This window comes from Carettochelys insculpta, chromosome 4, assembly GCF_033958435.1.
Source record: "Carettochelys insculpta isolate YL-2023 chromosome 4, ASM3395843v1, whole genome shotgun sequence".
In the NCBI taxonomy this organism is placed as follows: domain Eukaryota; kingdom Metazoa; phylum Chordata; order Testudines; family Carettochelyidae; genus Carettochelys; species Carettochelys insculpta.
The window spans coordinates 105,216,403-105,228,475 of NC_134140.1; the positions used below are offsets into that span (position 1 = coordinate 105,216,403).

Here is a 12,073-nt window from a genome sequence, read left to right on the forward strand (position 1 = left end):
GCCCCTCACACTCCTGGGGCCACCCCCAGCCAGGAGGCCCCTTCTCCCAGCCTGAGAGATCGCTGGAGGTGAGCCAGAGCCAGAACCAGAAGATAAGGCCCCCCTCCTGGAGGGAGGCCGAGATTAAAGACCTCCTCTGCCTCTGGGCCGATGAAGACATGCTCCTGCACAGCACTGGGTGGCCCCAGAATACTGTAGATTTTGATGGGCTGTCACAGGGGCTGCTGAAGTAGGGCCACTCCTAGTGCACAGCTGATTAAGTGCACTCAAAAGTAAAGGAGCTCAGGCAGGCCTACAGCCAGGCCAAGGACGCCTGCAGGAGATTGGGGGCAGGGGCTGCCCCAAGGTGTCCACACTACCAGGAGCTAGACCAGCTCCTCGGCCCCAAGGACACCCCTGAGCCAGCGGCAGTAGTCCACACGGACAGCCCCAAGACAGACCCTCAGGTGGAGGTGCACAACCAGCCAGGACCATCGGGCCAGACCAGGGGGCAGGAGCTGGAGAGCACCTCCGAGGACAAAGGCCCTCTGGTGATCGCCATCACCTCCAGCTAATCCATCCAGGCCCCCTCAAGGCAGGAGTCTCTGGATCTGTTTCCCAGAACCCCAGGTAGGTAATGGGTGGAACGGGCAGCCTGGGCCAGGGGCAGGGGTGCCCCATCCAGCATCCCCCAGCTGTGTCCCAGACCCAGGTGTGGCGGCACCCAACACCTGCACCCATGGACAATGCCATGACCCTTCCGACTGGGAAGGGAGGCGAGGGATGGACCACAGCCAGTGGGCCCCCGCACAGATGTGGCCCCACTGGAGGGGTTGGGTGAGCGGATGCTGCATCAGTGAGATGGTTGAGGGAGCTGAGCAGGGCCCCTGGGGCCAGGCAGCAGCACTAATGGGTGGCCTCTCTCTCCCTTGTGTCTCTGCAATGTAATCCACTGAGGGTCAGCCCAGTCTGATCCTGGGCACCAGCACTCCGGCCCCACCATCTGACAGAGCTGGGGAACCCCTGTACCCACTGCCCAGGCCATCACAATCCACTGCCATAATTGAGCAGACAGATGTCCTCTAGGAGTGGCTCCTCATAGAGTGGGAGGACAGGGCCTGGTGGCAGGAGGTCTGGGTCGAGGTGGTCGCAGCCCTCTGCTACCTTGACCCCTGTCCACCCCTCCTACTGCCCCCCTGCTGTCCCCATCACCCCCCAGCCCCATCCCTGTTGCCCCTGAACTGACCACCCTTATCCTGGCCATACTCTCCCCAGCCGCCCGTCTTGCACTGGGTCACTGGCACATCACCAGTGCAGGCCAGGGCAAGCCAGCCCCACCTGATTCCATAGCCCCCCATCACCCCTGCCTCTCCCAGCCCCCCACCCACCACCAAGGCAGTGCCCCCAGTGCCAGCCTGGCCCTATCTCCCTGTCATCCCAGCCCCAACAGGGTCCCCACATCCATGCAGCAGGGGCTCCCCCACCCACCAAGGGTCCCGCCCCTCCACCCCCATGGAGGACTAGGCCTGCCCTTGCCCATGGCCCCATCTACAGGGTCATGCACCCGCCCTTGTATGTAGTTCCCCCCCATTCATCCACCTACCCAGCCCCACAGTTCAGACACCTTTACACCTGTTTGTTCAAGAGAAGTTTATTTACATGTTGTAGTTAGTTCTTGTTAAGGAAAGTGTTGTGTTGTGCACCCTAGTGTCCCTTGTGCACATGGGGGCTGTGGTGCAGGCTGGGTGTGGGCCGGAGAATGCAAGGAGGATGGTCAGTGAGGCTCCCATTCAAAGACCTCCCAAAGGGCTTCCCAGACCCAAACCCAATCCCTACGTGCCTGATGGCACGGAGCCGTGTCTGGCTACTTGTACTTGGGGCTGCCATCCACAGCCCACCCCTGCACATTGGCCTCAACAATGTTGTGCAGAGCACAACAGGCTGCAGCCACCCTGGGGACATTGGGGACGCTGATGTCCAGGCACACATTCAGGCAATGGAAGTACTCCTTTAGGTGTTTGAAGGCCCACTCCATGGTATTGTGGACATGGTTGAGGTGGTGGTTAAAAGCATCCTGGCTGGCGGTGGTGTGCCCTGTGTTAGGGCGCATCAGCCATGGCTGCAATGGGTATGTCCCATCAGCCACTATGCAGGGTGGTATTGTGGTGGCCCCACCAGGGAGCTCCTGTGCAGGGGCGTATGTGCCCTCTACCACTGTACTCAGGCATCATGGGCTCACCCAGACCAGCCCACACAGATGTTGGTGAACCAACCCCTGAAGTCAACAAGTGCCTGCAGCACCACTGAGTGGTACCCCTTGTGGTTTATATAGCAGCCCACGCTGTGGTCTGGGGCACAGATTGCTATGTGGGTGCCATTGAGGGCACTGAAGAAGTTGGAGAACCCAATGGCAGCAAACCCCGCCATGGCATCATCCAGATCCCCAAGGTGGATGGCCCTCTGCAGGATCACATTTGATCACCTGGACCACCTGTGTGAGGGAGGACATTGACATTTGGGACTGCATGGCGGGGAGCCCTGTGGCCCTCCATGCCCCACACCTCCCCTGCCAGCCAACCTCCTCTTCCTCCTCCCCTGCAGGGCCCCTTCCCCCACCTGAGGTCCGCTGCTCCCTTCCCATGGTGGGTGTGGGACCCCAGCCTGGCTTACCTCCAGAAGGACAGCTCCAACAGTGGCCTTGCCCACCCCAAATTGGTGTCCAATCAAACGGTGGCTATCTGGGGTGGCCAGCTTCCACAGCGTAATCTCCACTCATTTCTCGACCAGGACCACGGGCCGTATGAGGGTGTCCATGTGCTGCAGGGCAGGTGTGAGCCACTGGCACAGCTCCATGAATGTCTGCCTCAACGTTTGGAAGTTCTGAAGCTATCTTTTGTCATCCCACTGGCCCAGTACCAGCCTCTCCCACCAGTCCCTGCTGATGAGGTGACTCCAGAGGCGCTGTAAGGGCTGGAGAACAGGGTGTGGCGGTTGCCCTGTGACCAGGGCCTGCAGGATCCCAGTGGGGGAGTTTGTGGGCTACAGGGCTTCCATCATGGCCATCTGGGCCCCAGAGTCGGTGGAAGCATCAACCTCAAGCAGCTGCTGGGCTCCATACACTTCAGCCTGTGTTGAGAGCACAGTATCTCTAATGCAGTCCACAGCTCTTCAGTGCTCTGTGTGTGCAGGGTGGGTGTGTTTGTGAGGGGCCCTTTAAGGGGGTCACTGGCTGCAAGACCTGGAAGGGCTTGTCAGCCATGCAACCCCATGTGTGGTGTTTCCTGCCTTGTTCTTTCTAAAGGGATCGTGTTGCTATGTGGATGATCCCTTTCAAAAGACCAGAGGCCTCTTTCAAAATAGCGGACTGGTACGATGATCCACTTTGTGTGTGTGGCCACATTCTTTTGATATCCCTTATTTCAATTTACATTTTCAAAGTTCCAGCTTTCGAGATTTGTGTGTAATGGGCTGTGTCTACACTAGCCCAAAAGTTCGAAATGGCCATGCAAATGGCCATTTCGAAGTTTACTAATGAAGCGCTGAAACATATATTCAACACCTCATTAGAATGCCGGCAGCCACAGGATTCAAAATTGACGTGGCATTTCAAAGTAGGTGAGGTCCTTTCGAAAAGGAGCCCCATCTGGACAAGCCGCACAGCTGCAAGCCGCATCACTTTCGAAGTGCCATGGCTGCTGGCATTCTAATGAAGTGTTGAATATGTGTTTCAGCGCTTCATTAGTAAACTTTGAAATGGCCATTTGCATGGCCATTTCGAAGTTTTGGGCTAGTGTAGACCTGTAGTCACAGCCATATTGTCTCAAACAGTCCTTCTATGTGCCTAACATTTCCACACGTTTTACATTAGTCAGTCTTCTAGAAAACTTACCTACAATCCTACAGTAACATAACCAATGGCATTTGTAATACAATGGATCCTAAGATATTGAATTCAGTATAATAAGGTTAAACTTAAATCAGCCAGGGTTCGTCCAGGAAATTTTCCTGTCAAAATGATACTGAGAGAATTAGAATTGTAGGCTATAAAAATGTGGACGCTGTCCCATTAGGAATTTTTCCTTGTTTGAGGGTTGTTTTTTTTTAGCAAGATTGCTTCCCACACAGGTGCCAATTTCTAATGTCAATTGTGTTTGTTATTTTTTCCCCTCTGCCTTCAGGCAAGAGCTTTTCTTTCAAGCTACTACAGAGATCACAATGTGGAACTGTCCAAACTGCTGCACAGATTGGGACAACCCCTGCCATACTGGCTGAGACAGGAGCTTCAGAAAGTGAGATAACACTGAAGTTCAGAGGACCAAACTCTCTGACAGTTACCAGCACCCTCCATCCCCCCATTTCCCCAACTCACTTGTGATTGTCAGTAGAGGACCTCATGAATAACTGTCTCAAAAGAGAAATAGAAATATGAAACTCTTTTTTATGCACGCGCTGACAGCTATTAGCATCAACTCCTTTGTCAGCTTCTGGGACACAATATGGAGCTATGTGGCATTCTATTTTAGCAAGCCTGGGACTCGTGCATAGTTGAGTCCCTCTGTTTACCAGAACGTTCCAGAAACAGTATGTATGATTGACAGTCTTCATCATATATGTCAAATTACAGCCTGTCAGGACACAAGCAAAGGACAGAAACATCAATCGGAGGATTGTGAGGTTAGTTGAAATTTATGGTTTTATGGTTTTTTGTTTTTCCCTTAGGTCTGATCTACTAAGGGGAAAAATGAGGGCACTCCAGGGGCATTCAGGCTTTAGCTATTTGGATTTATTTGGTTATAACTAACAATGCTGTTCTGTTGCTTTCCTCATAAAACATAGATTGCTCGAGCCCGGATGGGCTACATTTCTTTGTGGCATAACTCCAGGGAATTACTGGAGTATTTGGCCAATAGGCTGCTAGATTTTAAAAAAAAAAGAAGAAAAGGAACTTTCTCCCAAACAAGATGCATCCTGGTCTACTGAAGCTGTGTGAGGATTGCAGAAAAGCAGCTCTCCTGTGAGCCCCTCAAGCTGTGCACCAGTCAATGAAGCCAACCAGCTGAAAACTCCGCAGTTCACTGAACTGCCCTTCTTACCTTGTTTTGCCCTCCGAGGACATGGTTTTCATCATGTTCAGCTAGTTCCTACAGTGCTGTTTTTGGGACGTGAAATCTTATTCATTTGCTGTACTGTCATTGGGGCTTGTGAAACAATCATCAGGTCAAAATCTCGGCAGACCATTAGCTGAGTGATTTGCACACTGGCAATGGCGAAATTCTGACAGTTTCACGGTCAGGCTTGGAAGCAAATAGTTTTCACACTAAATCCTTTAAAATACGGAGAGACTGGGTTTCTACACACCTAAGATCATAGCCTTAATGCCTAGTTTAGAAGCCTATAGAACTTAATAGAGATGAAGCAAATTAAACTGAGCTCTATAAAAAATGATTTACAAACATATAGGATATCTTGAAAAATGATCTTTCTGTAGATTTTTTAAACCAGTCACTAGAACAGACTGGCTGGTTTTTGAGCCCTGCTCCCTACCACTGCAAGCAACCCAATCATACAGTTGGATTCATTAATTCAGAGGCAACTGGTGAGGCGGGACCTGGGAGGCCACTGACCATAACAGAGCAAGGGTGATGAGCAAGATAGACAGCCCTCCTCTACCCCAGGTCCTGCCTTTCCCCAGCCCTGCTTTACACCTTCATCAACCTTGCTCTGCTGCTTGTCCTGGCTCTTTCCCCAACTTAGGCAGCCCAGGGACTAGTGAATCTGTGGGCCCAGCACTCCTTCCCTGCCCCCACACTCACCTTCAGCATTGGGGGGAGGTGGAGCAACACAGCTCCTCCAGCTGCATCACTTCGGTTCCTGCCAGGGAGTATGGGTGGCCCTGCCCTTTCTTGCACAGCATGCTGGGTGAGCAGAGCAAACTGTCGCCACCCTGCCCTACTTCCCCCACTGCTTCCTGTGAGTGCAGGGGAGACCAGATCCCTGGTGTCAGTGCCAGGTCAGCTCCACCCCACTAGTCCTTCTTGCCAACTGCTGGCCAGCCCCACTGTCTCACAGCATTTGACCCCCTCATATGCTCCCACCCATCACCCCTTCATTAATTTATCCAGGTCTTTCTCAAAACTGAGTAAAGTGTTTGCACCCACAATTCCTTTTGTCAAGTGTTTCCAGAATCTGACCCTTCTGATAGTTGGAAATCTTTTAATTTTCAGCTGGGATTTGTTCTTGGCCCATATACATCCATTTGTTCTTGAGCCAGCATTGTCCTTGATCTTAAATACCTCTTCACTACCCTTCCCGGTGTTCACCCTTGTAAACTCAGAACTGTATCAGGACCTTTTAGTGCCTAGATGAGCAAGTATATTTTCACTCCTCCTGAGTTTTTTTTTTTGGGGGGGGCGGCATTTCTCTCCTCCTTTTTCTGACCCTATGGTTTTGTACCCTGCTCACTTTGCCCTAATTACAGTCCTGCCTAAACTATTGATGGAGAAGAGCCCTATCTGCTCTCATCCTTTATTTTGCTGGAATAAACAAGGCAGTCTTTTCCAGTCTACTCTCATAAGACAGGGCTTACATTCCGCTCATCAGCCTAGTAGCTCTTGTACGCATCTGTTCTGGTTCATATGTATCTTTCTTTAACATCAATTACCACAGTTGTCCACAGTATTCCAAACAAGATATTACTAGTTCCTTCTCCGATGGCATTAATGCTTCTCTCTACTTGAATTGCCTCACTTGATGCATCCTGGGATCACATTTTCCTTTTTCACAGCCACTTCATATTGGTGGCTCATAGCTGTCCTATAACATGGCCCATGAGCACAGCCTTTCTCAAGAACAGCTGGCTGTACAAAGGCTGTTAAGTTATCTGGACTTTTTGTTTACTGTTGGCAATTCATAAAATTTTGCTTTCAACATCACTGATTATTAACTACCAAATTAGATCCCTGCATCAAATTTTTGTTCTGCTTTGTACTAAGTTTTAAGAGACTAATTCTTACAAAAATGCTTGATTAACAACCAATTCAGTTGAAGACCGTTGTTTAGCCACAGAACTAGCACCTGGGGATGATAGTATATCGTCTTTGGCACCACTGCATTCTCATCTTTACCGAGTACTTCCCAAAAAGTTGAAATGCTATGCAACTTTCAGAATATTTCCATCTTCATAAGTATCACATGTTAAAACCTATCTTTCAAATAAATACTTCTTATCATGTGTACCATAGTATAAAGCCAAAGGCAAATAACATTGGAGGACATATCTCAGAGTAGGAATTTTCCCTGTATATGTAATAATTCTTACCTTTTTATTATTCTCTTTTATTACAGAGTATCCTTTCAATGCATCTGATAAGGTGCGGACCTGTCTACAGATTGGATCCCCCCCCCCAGCACAATCATATCTGGAAAACAACAGAGATTCTTAAGTGTTCATTGTTTCAGTGACTGGATACTTTTTATAACACGTAATCAGCATCACTTAGAAATATTTAAAAAAGAAGTCCTCCTCCAAGTTCTGAGGCATGGGGAAGAGGCTAATGACCCCACATATGAGTTTTCTTTTCTTTCTTTTCTTGTCTTTTCTTTTTTTTTGTCTTTTCTTTTTCACAACAGCATATCCAAATTAATTCTGATATATACCTGAGGTTTGGGAAAAGGCAAAATAAATTATGATCACAATGTATTTTTGTGTGGGAAGGGAGAGAGAAAACCTGTATTTGCTGAAATTGGTTTAGATAATTGTGCATAGACTTTTTTTAGTTCTACAGAATAAACACCTCTGCTGGTATGTTAGATTTAGTATTACTTTTTTCCTTATACTCTCTACAGCTGTCCTGCTGAAGCCAAAATACTGCCACTTGTTTGGCACTCGCTCAATTACTCTTGCTCTATACATCTGTACTGTGCCTCCATGCGTCCTTCACAAAGTCTCTAAGGCTTTGATATTTACAGCTTCCTGCTGCAAGACAATTTTTTCTTTTATAAACCTAATCATGTGCCTCACTTTTTGTCACTGACTTTTGAGCAGAAAATAATAATTTTGGCATCTGGCTGCCTAAATACATGTGATGGTGAACATTATACATCATGGGCATGGCTTTCAAAAGAATGAGGCATGTGCGCTTCGACCTGAAATCAGTGAGAACCATGGGCCTTCAGCTGCTCAGATAATCAGGCCCTCATGACTAAATTTTCTTTCATGCAGAGACTTGAACAGGACTCTCCTCTCTCTCAGGTTAATTCTATAATTACCAACCTACAGTCTGTGTCTAAAATTGGGTATGCCCAATTTGTGTGTGCCTCCTCTCAGATTACCCAGTGTCTTAGGGGTTAGACTACTCTCCAGGTAAAGGCAGATGTGGGTTCAAGTCCTGTGTCAAATCAACCAGAATAGAGATTTAAATCCAGGTCTTCAGGGGAGTGACCTAAGTACTGGACAAGAGAGGACTAACCTGGCTTATCTCCAGGAGGCTGCCGATAGCAGAGAATCCCACCCACTTAGAATCCAGACCTGCTCAAATTGAACCCAAAACACACACACGTCCCAAATCCTCTCCTGCCTGCATTGTGTGCTGCTGGTCCTATCACCTTTACTAGATTACTAGAGACTGGTGTAAACTAGCACATTCATTCATAAAGCCTCCCAAAGTTGGGAACAATTCAGATCTGGATCCAGATCATAAGCTCTGTATTCAAGATCATCTCTAATCATCCTCGAGTATGTGCCCTGTAACCGTGGCAGTAGCCTACAGTAGGAGCAAGTGGTGGTGATGTTACTCACCTTAAAACTTGCCCCAAGTGTGGAAGACCTAGATTCAACTCTACACACACACACACCCCAAGCAGAAAAGAAAAGTACCCTAACCAGCGAGTTATGGGATAGGCTGCTGTGAGAATTTCTCAGTCTCTCCTGTTAAAGCAGTTCCACTACAGATAAAATATGGATTGACAGGAGCAGGGGAACTGAATCTGCAACCTTTCACCCAAGTGGGTACCCCAATCACTGGACCATCCCTGAAGGACTGTGCTGTTGGTGCAGGCAGAGTCGCGGGCCAAAGCCACACTGACCCCGCACCAGCATACCGTTCGGATTCCCAAGGGGCCCCCGGACGAGGGTAAAGAGGAGACGGTAGAGACCCGACAACAAGCGGAGGCTGCTCCGTCCCTTTGCAGGCCAACCCCACCCACCTCCGGCAGAAGGTCTCGGGAGTTGCGCACTGACTTTGCGCTGTAGATGGAGAGGCTGGAGGGTGCTTAATTCCCTGGCGGGCAGGAGGCTAATTCGCTCAAAGGGGGAAAGGGTGAGACAAGAAGAGGGAGATCGGTTAAACCACAACCGCTTTTATTAACAAAAACACCAACATACGAACAAACAACATAACATATAAAACAACCCTTTGCAACAATCCATTATAACATCTGAATTATACGAAATATCAACAGCAATTTTAACTAAACCTTACTATCTCTATAGGGCTACGTCTACACGTGCCCCAAACTTCGAAATGGCCATGCAAATGGCCATTTCGAAGTTTACTAATGAAGCGCTGAAATGCATATTCAGCGCTTCATTAGCATGCGGGCGGCAGCGGCGCTTCGAAATTGACGTGCCTTGTCGCCGCGCGGCGCGTCCAGACGGGGCTCCTTTTCGAAAGGACGCCACCTACTTCGAAGTCCCCTTATTCCCATGAGCTCATGGGAATAAGGGGACTTCGAAGTAGGTGGGGCCCTTTCGAAAAGGAGCCCCGTCTGGACGCGCCGCGCAGCGGCAAGGCACGTCAATTTCGAAGCGCCGCTGCCACCCGCATGCTAATGAAGCACTGAATATGCATTTCAGCGCTTCATTAGTAAACTTCGAAATGGCCATTTGCATGGCCATTTCGAAGTTTGGGGCACGTGTAGACACGGCCTAGGAGTATGTTATTCAAACACTTACACTAACCAGTAACAGGAAATCCATGTAGGGGGCCTATGTGGGTTTTCTTATTGGACAGAAAGGTAAAATGGTTAAAGAGAGCCTTGAGACTTTAAGGGGTTGAGATAATTGTCTTCTCCAAGCAAGGGAAGGCGAAAATGCTTTCTCCCTTTAGACTCTGGGTGGTTAGTTAAGCCACCCTACTGGAGACCTTGAGGTCCAGCCTGTCAAGATCTCCTCCCAGCTGGGTTAGTAATTGAAGGACTTCCCAGTGGGGTTTGGAGAACAAAAGTAGGTAAGCGAAATCAAAACTTGGGAAAGGAAAAAGGAAGTTGGGAGGTTATACCTCTACCGAAACAACTTTCTTACAAGCATAATTAACACCTAACTACCTAAACTTTAACTACGGAACTTATTAAACAAGTGTGCAGCTGGAGCGAGCAGTTTTGGCTTCAGGGTTGGGGCAATACGTAGCCCTTTCTTGGCCCTGCAGAGCCGTGGCCTGAGCTGCAATCCTTTTAAACCCCTTAACTGGATTAGAATTGCCTGAAAGAGTTCTAGTTGCTGGTGACAACACCCCAGGCTATGCCCGGGCTTGTAGGGATATTATGTGTCCAGTAGCAATGGTCCAGTCAGGTACAGCGGTCGCATCCGGTGGACCAATCAGGTGCGGTGGTCGTGTCCAGTTGTCCAATCAGGTGCGGTGACGTCACGGGGCAGTGAGAGCGATGGTGCTGCTCCGAGAAGGCGAGATGGCGGCCTCTGGGTTAAACAGCCGAGCGCGCAGTACCTGCCGAGGCAGGCCAGTTCAACACTCGGCTGCCGCTCCACAGAGGCCTCTAGCCGCCGGGAAGCAGGCCCTGTGTTCGGCTGTCAGGTACGCAGAACCTCGCCACTAAGGCGAGTCCAGTTCGCCACATAACCACCTTACCCTCAGCCTACTTATTGCCCTAAAAGCTCTTTTAGAAAATAGGGGCTGGCTTTAGGCCAGGCAGGAGCTCTTCACAAAGCCAGAGCTCTTCGCAAAGCAGGCAGACCCCCCAGACTGACTCTGAGTGCTGTGCTGTGCCACCTTTTATATGGTGTTCTTATGTTTAATTCATGATTCTACTTGAATATTTATGAGTTTGTCCCTGGTTTTCAATCAGGTCCTCCAGGTTATGGAAGTTTCTAGAAGGTTTCCGCCAATGTCCAATCAGAGGCCTAGGTTTGAAGCGTGTATGAGTTCAGGGTTACCAGGGAAACCAACTGACTCAGAGAGACCGTTACAAGGGGCTGCTAAAGGCAGCCTATGGGGTTTTTAATTTATACCCGTACCTGTAATGTTGTTAAATGGCCAAAGGCCTGTTTCCCCTGACCCACGGGGGCGATAATGCCCGAGGGATGGATCCCTGACATGTGCCACTGTGGATGAAAACTCAGGTAGTCATTAGGTGACACAGAAAGAGAAAGAGAGAGAATGAATATGATTATAGTCCAGGGATGTCTCTAAAGCTGCCTGCAGTGAAACAAGACCACAAATACTGACCTCAGGGCAGATTTCAAAGAAGCAGAGAAATAACCCCATATTGGTTTGAGTTCTAGATATTGATTTCACCAGTTAATTCTCAGGTATAAACTCCTCAGGTGCTATAACAGCCTCAGCATGGAGTCTTAGACTATGAGTACTCCCATCCATCTCGCCACCCAAATGATGTGATGGATAGTCCCTTACAACAATATTCAGCTTATTCCCAGTTCCATGTGACTAGTCACTTACAGCAGGCCAATTGCATATCAGATCTTATACCAGGGTTAGCAACCTCTGGCACGGGTGCCCAGAGTGGCACACAGGTGGATTTTTATTGGTACTCAAGGCGGGAACTTAGCCCCACTCCTGCCTTGCTCAAAGCCATGCCACCCGTGAATTAACAAAAGACCAGCAAATGCTAACAACCACCACCTAAACCGTAAATAAAGCTCAGCATCTTTATTAATGAAGCTGTTGTAAGTAGGACTATTAGTGATGTTAAAAAGTAAAATCAGCTCTCATAGTGTACATTGAAGTCAAAGGGTCAAATTCCTGCACTCGGCCTTGGAAAGGTTGATGACCCTTGTCTCATACCAACAACAAAGCTTGTAGCCAAACCATATAAAGATTTATTAAATCAGAGAAGGAAATTA

At 48.9% G+C, this 12,073-nt stretch overlaps 1 protein-coding gene across 2 annotated transcripts in view; it reads left to right on the forward strand.

Moving 5' to 3' along the window:
• Nucleotides 1-4,310, forward strand: part of NDST4 (N-deacetylase and N-sulfotransferase 4) — a 153,700-nt gene extending 149,390 nt beyond the window's left edge. For both annotated transcript variants that reach the window (XM_074991959.1, XM_074991960.1), the window contains one exon: nt 4,158-4,310. In XM_074991959.1, coding sequence (XP_074848060.1) covers nt 4,158-4,277 — 120 coding nt within the window. In that variant the 3' untranslated portion in view covers nt 4,278-4,310. The remainder of the gene's footprint in view (nt 1-4,157) is intronic.
• The last annotated feature ends 7,763 nt before the right edge of the window (nt 4,311-12,073 follow it).